This window comes from Emydura macquarii, unplaced genomic scaffold (genome assembly GCF_026122565.2).
Source record: "Emydura macquarii macquarii isolate MOO-44397 ecotype Brisbane River unplaced genomic scaffold, CSIRO-AGI_Emac_v2 contig_1876, whole genome shotgun sequence".
Classification (NCBI taxonomy): domain Eukaryota; kingdom Metazoa; phylum Chordata; order Testudines; family Chelidae; genus Emydura; species Emydura macquarii.
In genome coordinates, this window is record NW_027132013.1 from 6,512,139 (window position 1) to 6,534,819 (window position 22,681).

The 22,681-nt window shown below is 40.1% G+C and overlaps 1 protein-coding gene across 1 annotated transcript in view; it reads left to right on the forward strand.

Moving 5' to 3' along the window:
- Nucleotides 1-21,421, forward strand: part of IFTAP (intraflagellar transport associated protein) — a 37,196-nt gene extending 15,775 nt beyond the window's left edge. The window contains 4 exon segments of the mRNA XM_067558112.1: nucleotides 703-774; nucleotides 2,624-2,690; nucleotides 12,864-12,979; nucleotides 21,257-21,421. Of these exon segments, the coding sequence (XP_067414213.1) occupies nucleotides 703-774; nucleotides 2,624-2,690; nucleotides 12,864-12,979; nucleotides 21,257-21,421 (420 nt within the window).
- The last annotated feature ends 1,260 nt before the right edge of the window (nucleotides 21,422-22,681 follow it).

Genomic DNA, 22,681 nt, shown 5'->3' on the forward strand with positions numbered 1-22,681 from the left:
AAAACTCAGACAGGGGTTTTAAAAGAATCACAGTCTTTCAGACCACTGTATGATACTAGTGATAATAGAAGCTTTGTGTTGTCTGACATCAAGAATATGGCTCCATCTTTGGATAAACGGCCTTCAGTCTCTTGTCTTAGCCACTTGGGAACTGGCTTTCTGTCTTGTAAAGAACTATGAGACTTCCACTGTCCCTTAGTTAATAGAACATCTTAATATTTATCTCTGCTGCGATAGAACGAAAGTTCCAAGCGTGATTGCACATTTTTGTCACATTATTAGTTTAAGAAATAAATTCAGTAATAACTGGATGCACTGGAAAGAGAGCTAGAGTAATAGCAGAGAAAGTTTGTAATGCAATGAATTGGCTGTTGTAATCTTTACACCTGCCTTGGGAAAAAGAACAGAGAGAATGGCTGCCATTGAAAACATTGCTTCTGTTCTAAACACTGCTCATGTGCTTATTTTGATTGCTCATTGTGTTTCTCCATTGGACCTAGTTTGGATCTGTTTAGGATTATAGGTTACCTATTCTCTGTTCAGAAACCATTTCCTCCACTCATTTTTTTTCACTCTGTGCACATTTTAAAGGACCCAAACTTGCAGCCCATTCAATAATGTAAATCATTGGGAGCTTTGAATGTGATCTGTATTCTTGCTTCATTTTCATTCACGTAAATATCTTTGCCTGCCTACTTACAGATAATGATGGGTGAAGGCTGGAGAGCTGGCTGCTCTAACCTAGGTGATCTCAATCTGGCAAGAAGAGTGAAGGTAAGATTTGTTTAGATGCTTTTCAAGGTAGGAATTATAAGCAGAATGCATATAATTGCTGTCTCATGCATTGATTTACAAATTATTTTATTTGGGGTGGGGAAGGTGTCTCAAAATACGTTTGCTTCCAAGATCATCCTGAGGGAAGGAAGAGCTCTAGCAGCAACTAAAACCATCTAACAGTTTTTCCATTACCAAGTTTATACCTTTAATATGATACAAGAGTCTGCTTTTTGAGTAAAGGACTAAATTGCAAGGAGCTGGTTGGAGAGATGAGTCTTGAATTGGATGAGATGATCTAAGATTATTAGACCTTTTGCATCTCTAATTTATCTGTTGTTCTGTGCTGTAAGCTCAGTGCAATATGTGGCAACTCTCTGACTCAGCAATGCTACTTCAAGGGAGCATACGACAGCTGAGCTCCGGTGTCTGCTGTGGCTTCCTGTTCATTTCCAGGTATAGTTCAAGATACTCATTTTGATCTACAAATCCCATTACGGATTGTCTTTTCCCTTCTTTTAACGTAAAACCTGAAGTCCACTGAGATGCTGTACCTGACAGTCCCTCATTATGTATGTCTGGGAGTGGGGGAAAGGCAATCACAGTGGATGGTTTCTACTGTGAAAATTACTCCCCACTTTGCTGCTACTGAGCTCTGATTCCCATATTGCCAGGGAAATCCATTTCCCCAGGCTTTTTCTAAGGAGGTTGGTTGAGTGGAATGACTGGGAAACGTCTCCGTTTTTTAGCACGAGGTTGAGTCATTTTGAGATTTTTTTGTAATAACATGTATGTAGAGACTAGACTGTTCCTATGTTCAGAGTTGCAGATAGGCACATTGTAGAAAATTATGCTAATAAACATCTACCTTCTAAGAAAAGCAAGTTCCAAGCCCAAGGAGGGAAAGTTTCCAAGCATTTCTCTTTTACTTTAATACATTTTATATATTTAATCAGTGAACTCATTTAATCATTTATAGGCACTTAGGATGGAGTTAAGCATCTTTGAATGCTTAAGACAGTCTCAAGTGGGGGGATAGGACTTCTTCTGGACCTCTGCACCCCTCTGCACAGGGGTGAACTTCATTCACCCTAGTTAGCGACATTTTCTCAGGTGTGAATATTTATAAAGATGTGCCTGACCCTGATATGGGCAACACTGGTGGGGAGAATCTTTGTACTCCCTCCGACTATGCACCAATAATGAATTTTAATGAGAAAGCAATATTCTTACAAAGCACTTTTAATATGCCTAAGACATTTTTAAACAGCCATTGTCAGGGCTAAAAAAAAATTTAAAAAAAAAAAAATCACAAAATGTCCTGATTTAAGTCTGGGGGAAAAAAAAAATCATGTAAGTTGTTTTTTTCACTTCAGCCAGGTTGAACAATGAAACTAAAATGGTCAATTTCTCTTTTGTTTAGAGTTAGTTTCACTTTCTGGATCTCATGCAGTGGATTTCTAAGACTGCAGAGTAACGTTTGTCTCCTCCTCCATTTCCAAAGAAAAATGTTTTTACATTTTTTTAAATTAATGAAAACATTCAAAGTAGACACAGAAGATTTTATTGAACCTGTTTTTCCCCTCCCCAAAAACCTAAAGTTGATCTTAAACTAGTTAGCAGTGTTTCTTTTAAGTACTTTTAAAAATATAGAAAGTATACCAAACATTTCTTTCTTTCAAATAACATTTTAATAAACTTTCAAACTCTGGTAAAAACTACAGAGGAGAATGGAGAAAATGAAGTTGACAGGCACATTTTTTGCTTTGCTTCAAGTTGCAGTGAGAACAATGTAAAGAATAGACTTCATTTTATTTGTCCAATGTTTTGGTTTTGGGCCCTCTCACAGGTGGACAATTACTTGGAGTTGGAAGATTTTGATACAGATGACGAATCTAGTCAAGAGACATGCAGTGGTATGTTTCTTTTCTTTCATTCTTGTTTTTGCTCTCTGTTCCTACCTCCAAGTGTATGAATTTTCCGTCCTATTTAGATTTTAAATCAGGCTGTGGTAAGGAAAAAATAACTCACGCCTTCACTCTGGAAGAGAATATTGAATTAATTTCCTTATCCAAGGTTGTGTGGAGATCAGTTCAAATAACAGCCTAAGATTTATTACTCTGAGTACTGGTGAATGATATTTTTGATAACTCTTCCTATTTTTGTCCGCACTTTTATTTTGTCCTGAAATCATTTTGATTTTGCAAAATTTCTCAACAAGGCTACCAAGAGATGCAGAATCCTGAATTTCTGTATGTTTTTACTGTGGAAAAACAAGTTCACTCAAAGGTGGACCATGTGCACTATAAATATTTCATTATAGTGTCAAAATTTCACAAAACGTGACCCATTTTGAATTTGTAGTGACCTGCCCTACAAAATTGCAAATTTTTCAAAATTTCAATGCAGATGTTTCACACACCTATAGTAATTTTAATCCCCTCCTCTCAAAAAAAGCACCCAGCCCCCCAAAAACCAAAACAACCCTACAGTCCCAATTCTGCTAAAGTCTTTTAGATACTTATGTGTCCCCCCAGCCACCATTACCACTGCACTTTAGCACCTTACACAGTCTTTAATATATTTATCCTCACAACACACCTGTGAGATAGGAAAGTGCGGATGGGAAACTGAGGCACAGATAGACTACACAGCAAAATCACTTGCAGCTGGCCCAGGTCAGCTGACTGAGGCTCACGGGGCTGTAAAATTGCTGTGTATAGATGTTCAGATTTTGGCTGGAGCCCGAGTTCTGGAACCCCCAGTGGGAGGATCCCAGAGCTCGGCTCCAACCCAACCCTGAATATCTACATAGCAATTTTTAGCCCTGTGAGCCTGAGTCAGCTGACCCAAGCCAGCTGTGGCTCTGCCATGGGCTTTTTATTCCAGCATAGATGTACCTTATGTGACTTGCCTCAGATCACCCAAGAGCTATCTGGCACAGTATGGAATTGAATGGAGGGTTCTGAGTCCCCAGCTTGTGCTCTATCTGTTTGACTATCCTTCTTTTCTCTTGTGTGTGCAGGACTTCCGTTGAAGTTAGAGGGCTTGCAGGATTGGGCCTTCAGTCAGGAGAATATTCAAGGTCTGGCTTTAATTCGCAGAAGAAAGCAAATACAGAGTTAATGTTTCTTCCTTCACCCTAGGCATTTCAGAACACAGGCTATGAGATTGCACTCCTGTATAAGGTCCAGATGGCAAAGGTTTCTGTTCAATGTGATGATCATAGAATCATAGAAGATTAGGGTTGGCAGGGACATCAGGAGGTCATGTAGTTCAACCCCCTGCTCAAAGCAGGACCAACCCCAACTAAATCATCCTAGCCAGGGCTTTGTCAAGCCGGGCCTTAAAAAACTCTAAGAATGGAGATTCCACCACCTCCCTAGGTAACCCATTCCAGTGCTTCATCACCCTCCGAGTGAAAAAGTTTTTCCTAATATCCAACCTAGACCTCCCCCGCTGCAACTTGAGACCATTGCTCCTAGTTCTGTCATCTGCCACCACTGAGAACAGCCTAGCTCCATCCTCCCTGGAACTCCCTTTCAGGTAGTTAAAGGCAGCTAACATCTTCATTAATGATCTGGAGGATGGGGAGGATTACACCATCAGTAAGTTTGCAAATGACACTAAACTGGGGGGAGTGGTAGATACCCTGGAAGGTAGGGATAGGATACAGAGTGACCTAGACAAATCGGAGGATTGGGCCCCAAAAAATCTGATGAGGCTCAACAAGGACAAGTGCAGAGTCCTGCACTTTGGATGGAAGAATCCCATACACAGCTACAGACTGAGGACCGATGAGCTAGGCAGCAGTTCTGTAGAAAAGGACCTGGGGGTAACAATGGATAAGAAGCTGGATATGAGTCAGCAGTGTGCCCTGGTTGCCAAGAAGGCTAATAGCATATTGGGTTGCATTAGTAGGAGCATTGCCAGCAGATCGTGGGAAGTGATTATTCCCCTCTATTTGGCATTGGTGAAGCCGCATTTGGAGTATTATGTCCAGTTTTGGACCCCCCACTACAAAAAGGATGTGGACAAATTGGAGAGAGTCCAGCGGAGGGCAACAAAAATGATTCGGAGGCTGGAGCACATGACTTATGATGAGAGGCTGAGGGAACTGAGCTTGTTTAGTCTGCATGGGAAGAATGAGGAGTGATTTGTTAGCAGCATTTAACTACCTGAAAGAGGGTTCCAGGGAGGATGGAGCTAGGCTGGTTAGCTAGGATTAACGATCCTTAGTGCCCTCATTTTTTCTCTTTATAGATTTATAGGACTCAGGTCTGAGTATGCCCCTCAGATTCTAAATATGTCTGTTAAAGAATTAAGGGTTCACTGCTGCAGTGAGTTTACTCTCTAGGCTGTCTTTTACAGGAAACCTGAATTCAGATCTGGTTTACATCACTAGTGAAATGAGGTAAGTGGTCTTAATCTAATCTATTTCAGAATAGGCTACAGGGTGATAAACCTGAAATGATTGGCAGTTCCCATTCATGGCAGGTCCAGCATTAGAAAAGCACAGATGATGGTTAGGAGTGAAGAGCTTTGTCAAAGGTGTATAATAGCTTACCATGCAGCTTCCCACATTTGCCTAGCTCGATCACGCTCTATCAATCATTTCTTGTGAGTATTAATATTAATCACACACATTTAAAAACACCAAATTAAACAGATTGCATTTAAAGTGGTTGAAAACTACAAAATGATCATCTGCTTGCACTGCCTAAGTATTGATTTATGGTAGGAATGCAAACCATATTGGGTTAATCTTGCAATTACTGCTTTTATTGGGGATTATAAAATAATCGTAATATTCTCCCTTCCTACTGTAGATTATTGCTGTGCTAACTACTAGCCTTTTATGTGACACTTGATTTAGTTTGCAGTATCTGCTCTCCGCAGCTTGTCCCTCAGCTTGAGAAAACCTTCACTGCACAACACCCCTTCATGCAGGAGTAATCCTTATGAACCTCTCAACAATCTACAGTGCACATAACAGTAAGGATTTATATAGTGTATTATAGCCTCAAAGCTCTGCACAGACATGAACCAATTCCTCCTCATAATAAATCTGTGAATAAGGTAAATAGCATCCAAATTTACAGATGGGAAAACTGAGGCACAGGAGTTAACTGTATTTCTTATGGCTACAGTGGAGATAGTTGCAGAGCTGAGATAGAATGCAGGAGTTCTGGGCTCCTGGTTCAGTGCTCCGATTACTAGACCTCACTGAGTGATTTGTATCTTGTGTGGTAAAACCATCATAATAAGCCCAATGAGACTGAAGTTACTGTCCTCTTTACTGTAGAATACATACCTGTAAAATGTATAAATCATAAATAAAATATTAGTCAACACAAGACAGTGCAAAAAACATAACTGATCACAGGTGTTAAAAAGTACTCGTTGGACCGATAATTTTTGGGAGATGTCCTGGAGGGAATCATTTTCTTTTCTTTTCTTTATCCTTTGTCCAACTATCCTGTCCTTTCAGGGCTGGATGTAACTGCTGCTTATGAACAAAAGAATTCATAGAAATACAATGGTCTCTATAAAGCAACTGGCCAATGTACAAATAAATTGTAGTCATTTTCATTAGACAGCAGTCCTGCAACTGAAAACCTGGAAGTAGTGCTTTGAATTGTGGGAATATGGCATAATAAACTCTAGTTAGCCATGCAAATCTATCTGATTCCCCAAATCATAGCTTTAACCCACAGTGTACAGACAGCACATGCATAGTGGGCCATTTAATCTCTCTCTTTCTCATTAAATTTAATCTCTGACTGTAAGTAGCTTAAGGCAACAATACAAAGGATCTGTAATGCTCATGGGATAGATGGAGAAATGCCTGGTTTCCACTCTTTGGCAATATGATTCATTTTGCATCTAACCTTTTTCAGGAGTGTTGACAAATCATTTTCTGCACGGCTCCAAGAATGACTCAATTATTGGATCTTCTTGAAGTAAAATGCAAAATTAAAAAAAAATTCCTATATGCATAACCTCTCCAAAGATGTCAACATTTATTAAGGACACAAGTAAATATAAATGCAAAATGACTCAGTGCTGTATGAGGAGAACAGCATCAGAAATAATACCACTTAGCACTTAACATTGTACTTTTCATCTGCAGATGTCAAATCCTTAATCATTATCCCCAGTTTACTGATGGGGAAACTGAAGCACAAAGAGGGGTTTAAGTGATTTGTCCAAAGTCACGCAGCAAGTCACTAGCAGAGCTGCAAACTGAGCTCTCCTGGCTTCCAGTTTTAGGGCCTTTTCATGGACCACACCATCTCCCAGTTAAGTTTAAGCTTTCAATGTATAACCTGATTTTTAGGGGTTCATAACTTCATGATAAAAATGCCTTCCAAATATGAGCTCATTGGGTCCTGGCATTCTGGAAAGGGCAGTTACTGTAACATTCAAAACCTCTCTTTTAACGGTGATTTGTAAGAGAACTAAAGTAAAATGATAGACCTGGAGACATTCAAATAATTTCAAGAAATAATAAAAGATTTGATTTTAAAAAGATTTTATTGCACATTGGGATGCCTGGCTGCACAGGGCTAACTGTCTTTTAAAATATAATTTGATTGGCTGTTAGTAAGCAAATAGCCCTGCCCATATGGAAAAAAAGTAGTGACTAGGATAAACAGATTTCCTTGTAATAAGTGAATCAGGGCACATATACAGAAATACTATTTTTCCGTTGCTAAGGGCCACTTCCAGATTATGATCAATGAGCTAACATTGCTTCAAATAATTCTTGGCAGTGCAGATGACTGGAAAAAAGCAAATATAGTGCCCATCTTCAAGAAAGGGAGGAAAGAGGAGCCAGGGAACTACAGACCGGTCAGCCTCACCTCAATCCCTGGAAAAATCATGGAGCAGGTCCTCAAGGAATCCATTTTAAAGCACTTGGAAGAGAGGAAGGTGATGAGGAACAGTCAACATGGATTCACCAAGGGAAAGTCATGCCTGACCAACCTGATATTGCTTTCTATGAAGAGGTGACTGGCTCTGTGGATGTGGGGAAAGCGGTGGACATGATATACCTTGACTTTAGCAAAGCTTTTGATACGGTCTCTCACAATATTCTTATCAGCAAGTTAAAGAAGTATGGGTTGGATGAATGGACTATAAAATGGATAGAGAACTGGCTAGAGCATAGGGCTCAACGAGTAGTGATCAATGGCTCCATGTCTAGCTGGCAGCCGGTCACAAGCGGAGTGCCCCAGGGGTTGGTGCTGGGGCAGGTTTTGTTCAACATCTTCATTAATGATCTAGAGGATGGGGTAGATTGCACCCTCAGCAAATTTGCAGATGACACTAAGCTAGGGGGAGTGGTAGATACCCTGGAAGGTAGGGATAGGATACAGAGTGACCTAAACAAACTGGAGGATTGGGCCAAAAGAAATCTGATGAGGTTCAACAAGGACAAGTGCAGAGTCCTGCACTTTGGATGGAAGAATCCCATACACAGCTACAGACTGGGGACCGATGAGCTGGGCAGCAGTTCTGCAGAAAAGACCTGGGGGTTACAGTGGATAAGAAGCTGGATATGAGTCAGCAGTGTGCCCTGGTTGCCAAGAAGGCTAATAGCATATTGGGCTGCATTAGCCAGCAGATTGCGGGAAGTGATTATTTCCCTCCATTCAGCATTGGTGAGGCTGCATTTGGAGTATTGTGTCCAGTTTTGGGCCCCCCACTACAACAAGGATGTGGAGAAGTTAGAGAGAGTCCAGCGGAGGGCAACAAAAATGATTAGGGGGCTGGAGCACAAGACTTATGAGGAGAGGCTGAGGGAACTAGGCTTGTTTACTCTGCAGAAGAGAAGAATGAAGGGAGATTTGATAGCAGCCTTTAACTACCTGAAAGGGGGTTCCAGGGAGGATGGAGCTAGGCCGTTCTCAGTGGTGGCAGATGACAGAACTAGGAGCAACTGTCTCAAATTGCAGTGGGGGAGATCTAGGTTGGACATTAGGAAAAACTTTTTCACTCGGAGGGTGGTGAAGCACTGGAATGGGTTACCTAGAAAGGTGGTGGAATCTCCATCTTTAGAGGTTTTTAAGCTGCGGCTTGACAAAACCCTCACTGGGATTATTTAGCTGAGGTTAGTCCTGCTTTGAGCAGGGGTTGGACTAGATGACCTCCTGAGGTCCCTTCCAATTCTATGATTCTATGATTGTAATGGCCCTGAGGAACCATTTTGATACACTGGGGGCATGTTCCGTGGACTGGGGTGGGAAACCTACTGTGTGACTCATCTAAATCCTAATCTTACCCCATTGAAGGAAATAGGATTTTTATTATTGAGTTAAGTGAGAGCTGGATCAGGCCCTAAATACAACGATACCAGTGCAAGAGGCCTGTCAATGGGGCTGCCTGTGTGAGTAAGGGTTTGCAGCACTGGGCCTTAGGACCGGCAGTGAAGAATAATGCAGTATCCTGTTGAGATTGCAGGGTAAATGCAGGAATGCAGAAGGGAGTAATTTTCTAAGGCTCCAATTCAGCAAACTACCCCTATGCAGCAAATCACCTAAGTATATGCTTAAGTAAGGAATATGCTGAATAGGAATGTAAACGTTTTACAGAATGGGGTCTAATGGTCTAATTGTGATACATTCATACTGAGCAGTAACTTATTCCTCAAACAGTGCAATTGGAATCAATGAAATTGAAGAGTAAAGAACTATTCAACCTGGGTAAAAGCATCACAGCCTAGCCCTACGCTGGTTTAGGACCACAGGACACTATGGTTCTGATTTTCAAAGGTGTTGTGAACCCACAACTCCAGCTGAAGACAATGAGGATAGGGGGTGCTCAGTATCTCTGAAAAATCAGGCCAGATATCATCAGTTAACAACCACTTTGATAGATAAGTTTTTCTGTGTGTGAAAATGATCATTATCCATTATTTTGCATAATCCATGTTTCCTTGTTTACAGTCTGAACCCATGTTTACATGCAATAAAGCAGCATGGGGAACCAGATTCAGAGTTATGTTTTGTGGGTTTTTTATAATACTTGAAAAAACCCCACAAATATCTTGTTGTTCCCAGTCTCTGCAAGCCAGTTTTAGCACCCCTTCAAAACAGTTTCATATGAAGCAGCTCTTTAGGGCTGACAACCTGAAGCTTGAGAATCAGAGGAGACAGAAAAACTGAGCTTTTAAGCTTTTTATTTATTAACCCTCCCGATGTCCCTTAGCAAACTTTTTTGTCAGGTGAGTTCTCAAAGTGGAAGGACCAACTTGGGCCCATCTATAGTTAGACATGGTGGCCTGCAATAAAGATACACAGTCAAGATTTGAATTTCTTCACACTTTGAGTTCAATTCAGATCCATGATATTAGCATTGGTTTTTTTAAGTTTAATTAATATGTCAGTGCTATAAAATTTCCTAAGAAACTCGCTCATTTAACAGTGTTAACTGATTTAGCAACCACCTGTTGCTGAGCTATCATAAAGCCAAAGACTAAAGATAAGAGAATTGCTCAGTTTCCAAATCTGCCCTGCTGTGGTGTGTTGTAGAAGCCCAGAATTTCACAACCACATCATCCAGGAAGGTGATCCTCCATAGTATTAAGTAAGGTGCATTCCAAAAACTTCTTGCTTTTCTGATATCAATACCTCCTCAATTATCTATATTTATATGGCACCATCAGCAGCATCCACGGCAGTCATGTTGCTAATTAATCACCTCCAGTGACAGTGTAATTAGCAGCTTAATTAGGATCATCATCTTCCACTGCGCTGTAGCACTGGGCTAAACCAGCTGTGAGGTACTGGCTAGATCTTAGAGAACCCTACAGCTCCTGTGGAATCTCCCACTGAGAAGGAAGGCTGTCAAGACCCCCTATATTTTCTCTCTGAAGGAGTTTCTTGATTAAACATTACCAAAGAAGGCAGAATTTACTGATTAGGTTCTCATATGCTGTCACACAGCCAGAGTACAGAGCAAATGCTCATTTCTGTCATGTCTACTGGCAAACAAAGGTTGATTACCACATTCTTATGGCGGTGATTGAAGGAAATCTGAAACATTGTTTGCATTACTAACAAGCTTTAAAAATTAGGACTGACATGCTGAATATGACAGAGCACCTCTTGCTGAAAACAAAAATAAATTTCCTTCTGTTGTCCTAATTTTCAAGTGTTACCTTTTTGAGATCTTGCCAAATGGTTTCATTATGGGGGTTCCCCCACCTTCTCTCACCAGAAATTGGTCTATTGGGAATAAATAGAGGCATATTTGTTCTTTTTACAGACATGATCAGTGATTTACATCAGGAGGGGACACTCAGGCCTACCTCCTGCAATAAGTGTTTTGAGCATGACCAGGAAGAAAATATAAAACCATTGCTGATAAAGTTTTAAGTCATAAATGGATGGGTGTTGTTAAGGGGGACCCACAGGGATTGGTTCTTGGTCTTACGCTATTTAAGTTTTTTTTAATGACATGGAAGAAAATATAAAACCATCACTGATAAAGTTTGCAGATAAAACAAAATTGGGGAAGTGCAAAATAATGAAGAGGACAGGCCTTCCTACTTTTCAAAAGGCTTTGTGAATCTAACGGTCCTGGCAGGGGCTCAAATATTATGGAATGAGAGCCAATACAAACCCCTAAGAAACAGATTTATGGAGTACATTACTAAGAAATAAGGTTGAAAGGTGAAAACTTTTATTCGTAGACTTTCATCTTTTGGATCATGATTTGAACCTAATTTGAGATCCCAGGAGGATGAGCTTCAGGTTGTTAATAAAGAAGAGTCCCCTCTCCGAAACTGTTGTGTATAACCTTGCTAACTTTGACACAATAAACAATCTTCAGAGGAGAAACTAAATTAAGTTAGGCCTCTGTGGCCTCAACAAGACTAAATTCATTTGTCAGCAAAAACTGGGAAGTGAAGAGGTGTGGCTGGAGCATTGCCCTTTTGTGAACCTCCCAGGCCCCCCAGCAGACTCACAGGTTGCCCCAGGAGAGGAAGAAGTCTTTGTCTCCAGTGTCCACTCAGACAGGCTCCATCCCACTAGCTAATTGTCCCATCAATCCTATCGCATTCTGAGGAGGAGGTTGTTGGAGGAGCTTAGCCCCAAAATGTTCCAAAGCAAAAAGCAAACCCAACTCAATACCGGGCCAACCATCAGTCCCCCAAGAGGGCATCCCTGTCCTTCCTTTGGGCTTGGTTCCCAAACAGTTCCTGACTTATGCATCACTCACTCCCTACAGTCTGACTATTCCTCCCTAGTGGCTGCTCTGACCAGCAGACCCATTTTGCCAAAACTCTGCAGGCAAAGCTCCCTTAAGGTAGAGCTCCATCCTCCTTCCTGACTAGTCAGTCCTGAATTGACCCAGGCTTTCTCCTTTTATTCCCCCTCCAGGCTTGGCATTGGCTGCAGGTATAGGTGGGTGGGGCTGATTGGGCCCCATAGGCTCTCCTTAACCCCTTCTCTGCTGCTGTGGAGCTACTCTGTCCCATCACAAGAAGGATAAGGTCATCTCCTCAGGTTTCTCCAGTCATGGAGAGCTATTTACTTGAGTATTGCACAGGGTAAGGATTTAGCCCAGTATCTGTTGTAGAGACAGATGCTTTACAAAGGAGAGCAAGTATAATTATATCCAGTTTACAGATGGGGAAACTGAGGCACATAGAAGTGAAGTGATTTTCCAGCAGGTCAGAGCTGGGTAGAGAAGTCATGTTTTCTGGCTTCCAGCACACTGACCTCTGAACTGGACTATTCCTTCTCTTTTGAATAGAGATGCATCCAGCCCCAAACTTCCTGAGAGTTTAGGGGTCTCCACAATCTATGGTTTTGATTTAGCTTATTCAAGGAATTGGGGTCAGCCATCAGAGTCAAATCCAATTTGACTTCCCCAAGGTGTTTTTTGGATCTGTCTTTTGGTTCAGGACTGCATCTGCTTTAAAGATAAGTATCCGTATTATATAGAAATTGTATAGAAAAGTATAGAAAAGTATAATACAAGTGCTACCAAGCTTCTGAGGCCTGCAAGATTTTAGAGTATGATTTTGTTAAATTATACCTTGAGTGGAAGGACTGAGTCAAGTATTTTGTATTCAGCAGGGTCATTAGTGCTTCCAGAAGAGGTGGAACAGAAAGCGACTTCTTGTACACCTTCCTTTGGTCAGCCTACTAATCTGGAGTTTGGGCCCTTGTCAATTACACAAACACAAGATGTATGAGGTCAGATTTATTTAAACATAGTTTTCTTTTTCCTGAGTGGAGTTTAATGCTATTTCTCTACAGGAACAGAGGGATGTAGAGGGAGCCATGTGGAACTGCCTGGAAGTGAGTTAGCAATTCATTAAAAAATATATTTAAAAAATAAACAAATTAAAGAAATTACGCTCTTTAATGGAACAGCTCCTGCTTCATGACACACACCGCTGCTATATAATAAATGAGCCAGTGCAATATATCACTTTTTTGCTTACCTGTAATTTTAGTCAACACATTTTTTTATAATTGGTGAAGCTCACAGGCTAGTCAAACAAACCTTTGCAGCTCCTGACCTTTTAACAAATCATTAGGTTACATAGAATGAGGGACCATTTAATTTCCTGATGGCTTTGGCAATATTACACTGCACTTAAATGCTTGCTGGGTGGGTGCAGAAATCCATGCTCCAAACTGCAGTCAACAAACAATTCCTTTTATGCCACATTAAAAACAAGACAAAACAAAAAATAACCCCCTAGAACGTATCTTGATCACAGAGCTGGAGTTTATCTTTTGGAAATTATTGTCATCGAGATGCAATTCAGTGTTAGCACTGTCTACCATGTAAACTACAGAGGACTGCACCATGGCATGGAAGCTCAGTCTTTCAATCATCAGCAATCAGTACATGTTTTAATTTAAATGGCCCTTTTCTCTCAGAATTTCAGTCCCACTCAAATCAGAAATGTAGGTCTAGAATGCTTGCAGGCTTATTTTAAGTCATTAAGCTTCATGGCAAATCAGACAGTGTAAACATTAACTTTAGAATAAGGAATTTTTCTGTTGCAGAGGTGGTCTGTTGTTGTTCTTGGGGTTTTTTTTGGTAATCATTATAATAGATGCTGAAATGTTATGATTGCTTCTGGCTAAACTCAGGCAGCTTTTCTAGTTTCATTTGGTTATTGATGTCCTATGAGACTTAAATCAAGATTATAAAAATGTGTGACCAATGAAGGATTGATGCTAATGCATTGCATATGCAGTTTTGACTACTAAGCTTAAATGTATTTGGTTCTTTGTAATCAACACTAGAAAATATACTGTAAAGAACAATTCTGCCTTTGCAGGGAGATGGAGTAGATGCTCTAATAGGTCTTTTCCAACTCTAACCCATATGGTTCTGTGATTAAAATAAAAGGAGTCATTTACCCAAGCCTCTGAATGACCTATAACGTTAGTTAGCCTCCATCTTTATACCGTTAGAAATATACATTTTTATACAAAAAATACTATGACGTGTTGAAACACATATACCTAGTGATTAATGTATAGAGACATAAAGGGGTTTGCAAAAATCTCAAGTGTTAATAAATGAATGCACATGATACTAGAACCTACAACATATGAGAGGTGGATGAAAATCCCATTTGCTGCAACATTTATTTCTATTAGAGGAACAGTTTGGTCATACATGAAATAAACTGAGTATTACAGAGGACAGTGGTGAAAGGTTCTGGCATTTTGGAAGAATGTGAAGATGTGCCAACATGCTCAGTGCTTTAGCAGATACAAAATGAAGCTAGTTCCTACCTTAAATTATACACGTGTTTACGTCCATCCATTTAGACAATGTAATTAAGGCCTAATTTTCAGAGTTGCTGAGCTCCCACAATTCCAGTTGAAGTCAATGGATGCTGCGAGTGCTCAGTACTTTGATAAATGAATCGTAAGCTCTTCAGGGCAGGGACCCTGCCATGGGACATAGGAGACGATTATTTCCAGAGGCTGAGAGTAGCACAATCCTCTCTAGCTCTTCTTTCAACCCAAATATGCCCCAGCCCATCAAAACAGAGCTGTTGGAGGAGGGCAATAAAATATGGCTGCCGATGCTGTGTTACTGGGACCACTAGTATGCTACAGGATGCTGAAGGTGGGTCCATGTCCATGACAAACTGAGTTAGTCCATTACACTAGAATACTCGTATCCCCAGCCCAGACAGTCATCCCTTTCTCCATTCCTGCTCATGCCTTTCTTTCAACACTGACATCCTTTTTCTCTACCTTGTACATTCATTTCTAATTGCCCAACCCTCCTTTCTTATGCTCTTTCCCCTACATGCTCTGTAGATAACATAAATTTTCTATTCCATGACACATATATGCTTCTTTCCCCCATCACCTATCTCTGTCTGTCCAGCTAAAGCAGTTATATATTATTTATATAATTATTATTTATTATTATTTGTATTATGGTAGCACCTACAAGATAAAATCCTGGCCTCATTGAAGCCAGTGGCAAAACTCCCATTGACTTCAATACATTCACAATTTGACCCATAGTCTTCAACCAAGATCAGGGTCCCATTTCAACCAAGATCAGGGTCCCATTGTGCCAAGTGCTGTACCTCAAAGAGCTTCCAGTCTGAAGAAAAGATGTACAAAAGGCGAAAGAAAGAAAATACCATTATCCCCATTTCACAAATGGGGAACTGAGACTCTAAGAATATGTCTACACTGCAAAAAAACCTCTGCAGCTGCAAATCTCAGAATCTGGATCAATTGACTCAGGCTTGCGGGGCTGATGCTACAAAGCTAAAAATAACAGTGTAGATGTTCCCACATGAGCTGGAGCTCAGGTTCTGAGACCCACCCCTCTTGTGGACTTTCAGAGCCCAGGCTTCAGACCCAGTCGGAATATCTACACTGCTATAGTTAGCCCCGTAGCGTGAGCCATAGGATCCCAAGTCACTTAAGCTGGGCTCTGAGAATCGCTGCTGTGGGGTTGGTGGGTTTTTTTTTTTTTGCAGTGTAGATGTACCTCTAGGTTAAGTGACTTGTCCAAAGTCACACAGGGAATCTGTGGAAAAAGTATTAATTGAAGCTAGATTTTCTGATTCCCACCCCAATGCCTTAGCCTCCAGACAATCCTTCCTTTTTCCAAGTATTTTAGCTCATCATTATGTTCCTGTGTACTCTATCTACACACATTTTTTCTCTCTTTTCCACATGGATATTGAGCTAGTCAGTTTTCCCTTGAACATACAATACATTCAGCAATGTGTATTTGTGAGAGAACCCTTTACATAATTTAAACAAGAGAACTGTAGATTGCCCCAAGTTATGCAAAAAATAGAGGTTAGGAAGGACAGAATTAAGGCTTTTAAAAGTTCAATGTATCTGCCCAGAGATTAAATAAAAAAAAATGAATTGCCAACTATTAATAGACTTTTGAAAGTCTCAATTTAAGGTATCTTATTTACAACATTACTTTGCAAAATGGCCTCCAGCAAAATGCTCCAGTTATTAATCAGAACATTACATTCTTTTCTCTTTAATTTGGACGTGTGGTAGCTGTGAATGAAGTGTCTGTGTTGGAGAAAATCACATGGGCAATCTTAAGGAAACTGGCAGTTCTCTAATAGAGCACAAATTCTATTCCCAGAGAGCTTCCAGAAAAGATTTCAATTAGATGTTAAATTAGACACCTGAAATGCACATATTTCTCTCAGTTCCTTAGGCAAAAATAACAAGATAATAACTTGATTCACTATTGTTTTTGTTCAGCTGTGAGGGATTCAGTGTTCCAGAACAGAATTTCTTCCTTTTGAAATAAATCAGAATTTCAGTTTGTATATAAAGGCCTATGGACTGCTTTCTTTCTTAGGAGGCTGAAATGAACTAACACTTGGAAGAGGAGGACAAAAACAAAACAAAATTCTGTGTTTTCAATGCTTGCCTGAGAGATGAATCACACAAATAGACATGCAACTGTACTAGACTTTTTGAAACTTGCAATGAGGAGATAACAGAGTGAAGTCTGGTGTGTTCTACGCTTGCATCCAATTTCATTTGGAATTACATGTACATTTTTCTTTTTTACAAAGACTTTTCCATTACACATCTGCATGTTCATGAATTGTTTTAGTCAAATGCAAATCAAGACAAGGTCATAGTGGCTGAATGTGTATTCTCAATAGCGTAATAACTTTGGTGCAGGGGTGACAGATTTGATTTTGTAGAACTGCTACAAAGTTTACTGCAATTTGAAGTTTTCTTAATTTAATTTATTGTAATCATGGTATCAGACACTATTGCAGCCACGGTAAATGGAAAACATTTTGAGATGAAATAATACTTTATAGCACTGAGAAAATTAGAATATATTGATGTTTAGATCTTAAGGGCATCCTCCATGGCATGGTATTTTAGCAGGCTTCCCCTGGGAGAATTACAGCTGAGGGAGTAGAACTTTAGTTTTGGTGGGTCAAAAGAGCTTGTTTGTGGATATTGACCCAACTGAGTTTTATTTGAATGTTATTTATAAAAATTCATGGGTATACTGTTCTGAAGTTTTGACCCAAAGCGCATTGAAATCAATAGAAAGAGTTTCAGGCATTAGACAAATAAAGACATAAATACCACTTGTGCAGACTGTTCATTTCCAGAGTCGGTGTTTTTAGCTTCTGCAGAGACATAGGATTTTTGGCTGCAACTCTAATCATGCATTGGAGCCACAGTAACTGACCTCCTGCAGATCTGAAATCTGATGCTACACACCCTTACTCATGTGAGTATTCCTTACTGAAGCCAGGATCAGACCCTTATTTCCTAACTAGAAGTCTGTTCAGCACCAGAAGGTTGATGAAATAGAAGCAGTTTGCACAGAACAGAAATATAGAAATTGAAAGACTGAAAGTGCATCCAAAAAGTGAAGGGAAAACATTATAATTTCTTTGAAGAGACTTAAAGTTAAGTTTAATACTAGTCAGACTCACTGAGACCTGAAGGATTCTACTCCCACATATTTAATGTTGTGCACTTCCTTTGGTTTCTTTCCTGCAGATTTTGCAAACAGAAGGGTAAATATTTTTGACTGTACACCATCCCCTCCAGCATTGTTATGTCTGCACCATCAAAAAAATCTCATTAAAATGATCATGATTGCTTTGTGACTAAAATCAAGTGTAGGGTATGATCAGTTTAATATCTACTGTATGATCAAAACCTACTCCTGCAGAAGGTGGATCTGCTGATCATACAGATCTTTTCTATATTTAACTCCAATGTCTATGATTTATCATGTGAGAATGACTGTGGCAATATGTCCTCTTGCATAATCTCAGCAGAAATCCCATGGGATAATGTGACTCCTAAATTGAGTAGATAATGAATACAATGTGATTTTTAAATATGGGCTGGACTGATTTCCTCTGCTTTTGAGGAAGCTTCAAATGGGGAAGCCTCTTTTTTTCCCAGATTATCCCAAAAGTGATGGACTGATCTCATGTTCTGCAACTCAAGCTTACTGAATGATGATTGTGAGTCTCAAAATAAATTTCAGGGAATCCTAAACATTGTAGAACTATGATCCAATGACATTTTGACACAACAGGATGATGCATTACTTTGTCATTGTACTGTGATTTAAATATCACTTTCCTTTGATATTCAAACCTGTTCCATTGTACAGTTCTGAGTGGAAATATCAGTTAACGCCATTAGAACCTTTCAATAGCCGTGGCTGATTTCTGATGAACTCTGTTGAATTCAGTTACACAAGCAGTTTGCACTGCTCCTAGTAGTCCAGCTGACCTGTTACTGTGTTTCAAAACTTGCTGCCAACTAGAATTAATAGGAAGCAGGAGCATTCTAAACAGGAATTTTGACTAGATGGCATTTTCTAATAAGACCGTGGAGTTTTAAAAGCTTTCACCTGTATGCAAGAAACAAGAAAAAGTTGGGATTGGATTTCATGTTATGACAGGGAATTCTTAGCACAGTTTTCTCACACCAGCTTCCCTTCCTGCTTTCACTTCTGCAGCCTGAAAAGCTGCTCATCCTGCAAAGATATTGATGTCAGATCTTTAAATGCCATGATAAACAAAATCAATGTTCATCCCAAAAGATAGTGATTCAAAAGGTCACCAATGTACGTGTCCTGTAGACTTGAAGGGAATATAGGGGGAATAAAGAAATGGGGGGAACACTTGTGAATCAGGATCCTGTACTGTAAGAGATCTAAGGTAAAAGCTAGACATTTCCTTCCATAAACTACAATTTAATGAATTTGTTTGAGGAGAAATAGGTGGATTATAATAGAAAACCTGTATGTGCCTGCTTCCACTAAAGAAATCATTTAAGCACAAGTTACATTTGCACAGAAAATTACTACTACTGACAAGGTCATTGTTGATACCAGAGTTTCTGTCATGTAAGTGCCAGTGACAAAAGGTAATATTAGCATCACAGGAATTAGAAATAGGAAAGATCTATGGCTGTAGGGTCATCTGGTCCACCCTCCTGCCAGTACAGAATTATTCTCCAGTGTTTTGTCTGGTCTTATTTAAAATGACCCAAGGGATGGGAGACTAGTGTGCAGTTCAACAGAGCTTATGCTCAGGAAATTGTTCCAGATATTCAGCTCACATTTTCCTTTGATTAACTTTATCCCATTGCCCCTAGTTACACCGACTGACCTCCCTGCCCTTGAGCAACCCAAAGTGTTACTATTTGATGAAAAAATCTAAGCCCCGATGTTCAAATAGTAAGTTGTTGAGCATCTGGCACAAAGCTGCATGTTACACAAACTAAAGTGGAAAACAGATCAAAACAAGTCTAGGCCAAGATTTTCAAAGGGGCTCAGGGGATTAAGGCATACATCTTGTCTCTGTTTTTCACTCAAGCTGGTGTAACATGCTGATTTGTGCTAGGCCTTCTATTTTTTTGACTTGTGAATGCTGAAGTGTCCCATCACATGCAAAGCATTTGGGGCTCAATCCAGCACGATGCTGAATATTCTACCGCTTATCCAACACAACACTTAATCATGTGCTTAATTTTAAACACATGGGTAGCTTCATTTACCTCAGTGGGGTTAATCACATGCTTGACATTAAGCATGTTTAAATGCTTTGCTGGAGTGGGGCTGGAGTGCTCAGCACTTTGAAGCATAGATTTTTTGATGATAAAGAAAAAAACACCATCCTAATAATGAATTGTCTATGGTTGTTGAAGCCTTGTATGGTGTGTCTACACTGCATACTGAGCCCGGGTTTGAGCCCAAGCCCTACTTCTGTCCGCACACAAATCGGTCTGATTTGGATCAGCAAGTACTCAGGCCCTGGGTCCAGGGCCCTGCTAAAGGGGTGGGTCAGAGCCTGAGTCCTACTGTGACTTGCGTCCAAGCCCTGTCATTTAGCAGTGTGGATGCAGCTTGAGCTACAGACTCAGGTCAGGTCTGTGTAGTACAGTATGGATATGGTAGCACCCGCTGTGAGACCCAGGACCAGCAATTAAACCCAGGTTTACAAAGCAGTGGGACTGCTCCAGCGTATGCTTGGAAACACCATGACCTCAAACCTGGGTCACACAGACCCAGGTTTCCAGTGCGATGTAGACATACCCATAGACATATTATGCTAAACTGTGCAAAGCACAGGGACTGATCCTGTCCTGGTGGATAGCAGGGAGGATGGACAAGATGTGCTAACAAGATGTTCCCATTTGTAATTTCTAGGATTAATTTTATCTCATGTCTTACTGAAAACATTTTATGCTATGGTCCCTCGGCTTGTCCTTATTGATATGCAGCCTTTAAAATATTTAGTTATCTTTTTTATCTTACTTAAAACTTGTGCCAACTGAAGTCTCTTCAAAACACATTTATAATTAAAAATATTCAATGGAACATGTTGGCTGAGCCAATATTGACTAATTGAACAATACTGTACCTCCAATTAACCAAAATAACCCACTGCACATCCCTGCAAGCAGCATCTTTGGTTAAATGAAACAGGCCTTGCAGTGTTTGAATAACTGAAAATTGATCATGCTTCTTTGCTCCTTATAGGTATTCCCATTGCTACAAAATGTAATATCAGTTGGCTAGACAACACTTAAAACTAGCCAAAATCTTAAGAATGTGGGATCTATCCTTGCAATTTAATGTAGTTCTACATAATTTTTCCATATCCCCACAGCCCTGCTGCTACAAGTGGTGGAAATGTAGTAGATATATGCAAGGGAGGTTTTTTGATTCCTTGCCTTGAGCAAAAATTAGCTAATGATATTCATTCAGATACAGTATGGTACAAATGGGGCACATTAAATGGTTTAAATTAGGTCAAATTGAATAATTGAATTTATTATTTTACTTAAAAACAGCTTAATCAGCTGAGAATTCTGGAGTCTAAAAAATAGTTTAATTAAATATTAATCAGGAGTTTATGTTTTGAGCTTCTTTATTGTTACTTGCTGCTGTTTTATTTATATATCTATATTTTTCCCTGTTGCAGCCACTTGGGGATGAAGTTCAGCTGTTCTTCCTTGATGAAGAATTTGACTATGACAGTGTGGCATTGACCCCCGAGTTCTCTGAGGCTGAGATGAAGGCCATTATAAACTTGTCTGAACAGAACAGAGTAAGAATTGACCTCAAATCAACAGGATCTGAAGACTGAAGCTGACATACCTTGCTGGGCATTCTTTGTAATTCAGCTGGGATAATATAGGGAAAAATCCAGCTCCCACATCTGTAATCATAGAGGGCTCTTTTGTAATGGAGCCAGTGTGGGCCTGTCATAGAACCTGTGGGATGTTCATATACCCTGTGCAGCCCTGGGCAGAAGTAGCCTTCGCGAAGTATTAATTATTATTATTATTTATTTGTATTACTGTAGTGCCTAGGAGCCCTAATGATAGATCAGGACCCCATTGTGCTAGGTGCTGTTTAAATACAGAACAAAAAGGTGGTCCCTACTCCAAAGAGCTTACAATCTAAGCATAGCAGCTTCACAACCTGTGAGGGTGGAGTCCTCTCCTTCCCTTTACACATCGCTAGGGTGACTTGCCTAGATACTCATACTGGGGTCTGGATTGGTTCCTAAAGGCATACAATTCTTACACATATCAGTAGGTTTTGAAAGAGTTAAGCCCTGGTTCTCAGCCCCAGTTCCAGCTGCTCTCTGGCAGCACAAAGCAACAAGAATGGCAGCTAGGAATTCCTGTGGTATAGAAAAACCCTTGAGTGGCATATAATGCTAGCAGTGCTGTAGACTATCCTTGTTAGAATAATGATTCCTTAGGGGGCAATATAAACCAGTGTAAACTAGAGCAGCTCTGTGGCTGCTCAGACTACGTTTCGTGCTGGCTTCAGCCCCCAACAAGCCCAGTATTTTCTCAGAGCCATTTTTTGCCAGGCTCCCTCAGGAGTGTAAACGTGAGCTTGTTGCAACTGAGCATTCAGCCATTAGTCTCTTTTTCTAGCATTATAAGATGTAAAGATACAGAGCTGCGGACCAGTGATCAAAGCCCGGAAAGATTTTGATGCCTTCTGTGTGATTTCAGTTCTGCAGACCAGTAATATTTCTTTTTTTTCCCAATAATGTTTTTCCTTAAGCTGGTTTGAATTAAAGTTGTACAATACTGCAAAACACAGTAATGTCTTTTTTTTGGTCACAAAAAAGTCTTTAGGCTGGAAGAAGTAGAATAGCAGTGATTTAATCCATTACCTAATGTGACAAGCAAAATTTAGACTGTAAATGTGGACATATCACACATTTATATAGGAAATGGATCCAAGGTTTTTCACACATGACATACTTTCAGCACTACTGAAATGCAGCAACGTGTGGGGAGGAGAGTGAAAGTGCATACAACATGCTGCATAGCATGTGAGGAAAGGAGAACATGTAGCTAAAGGCACTGGGAAAATTCTTACT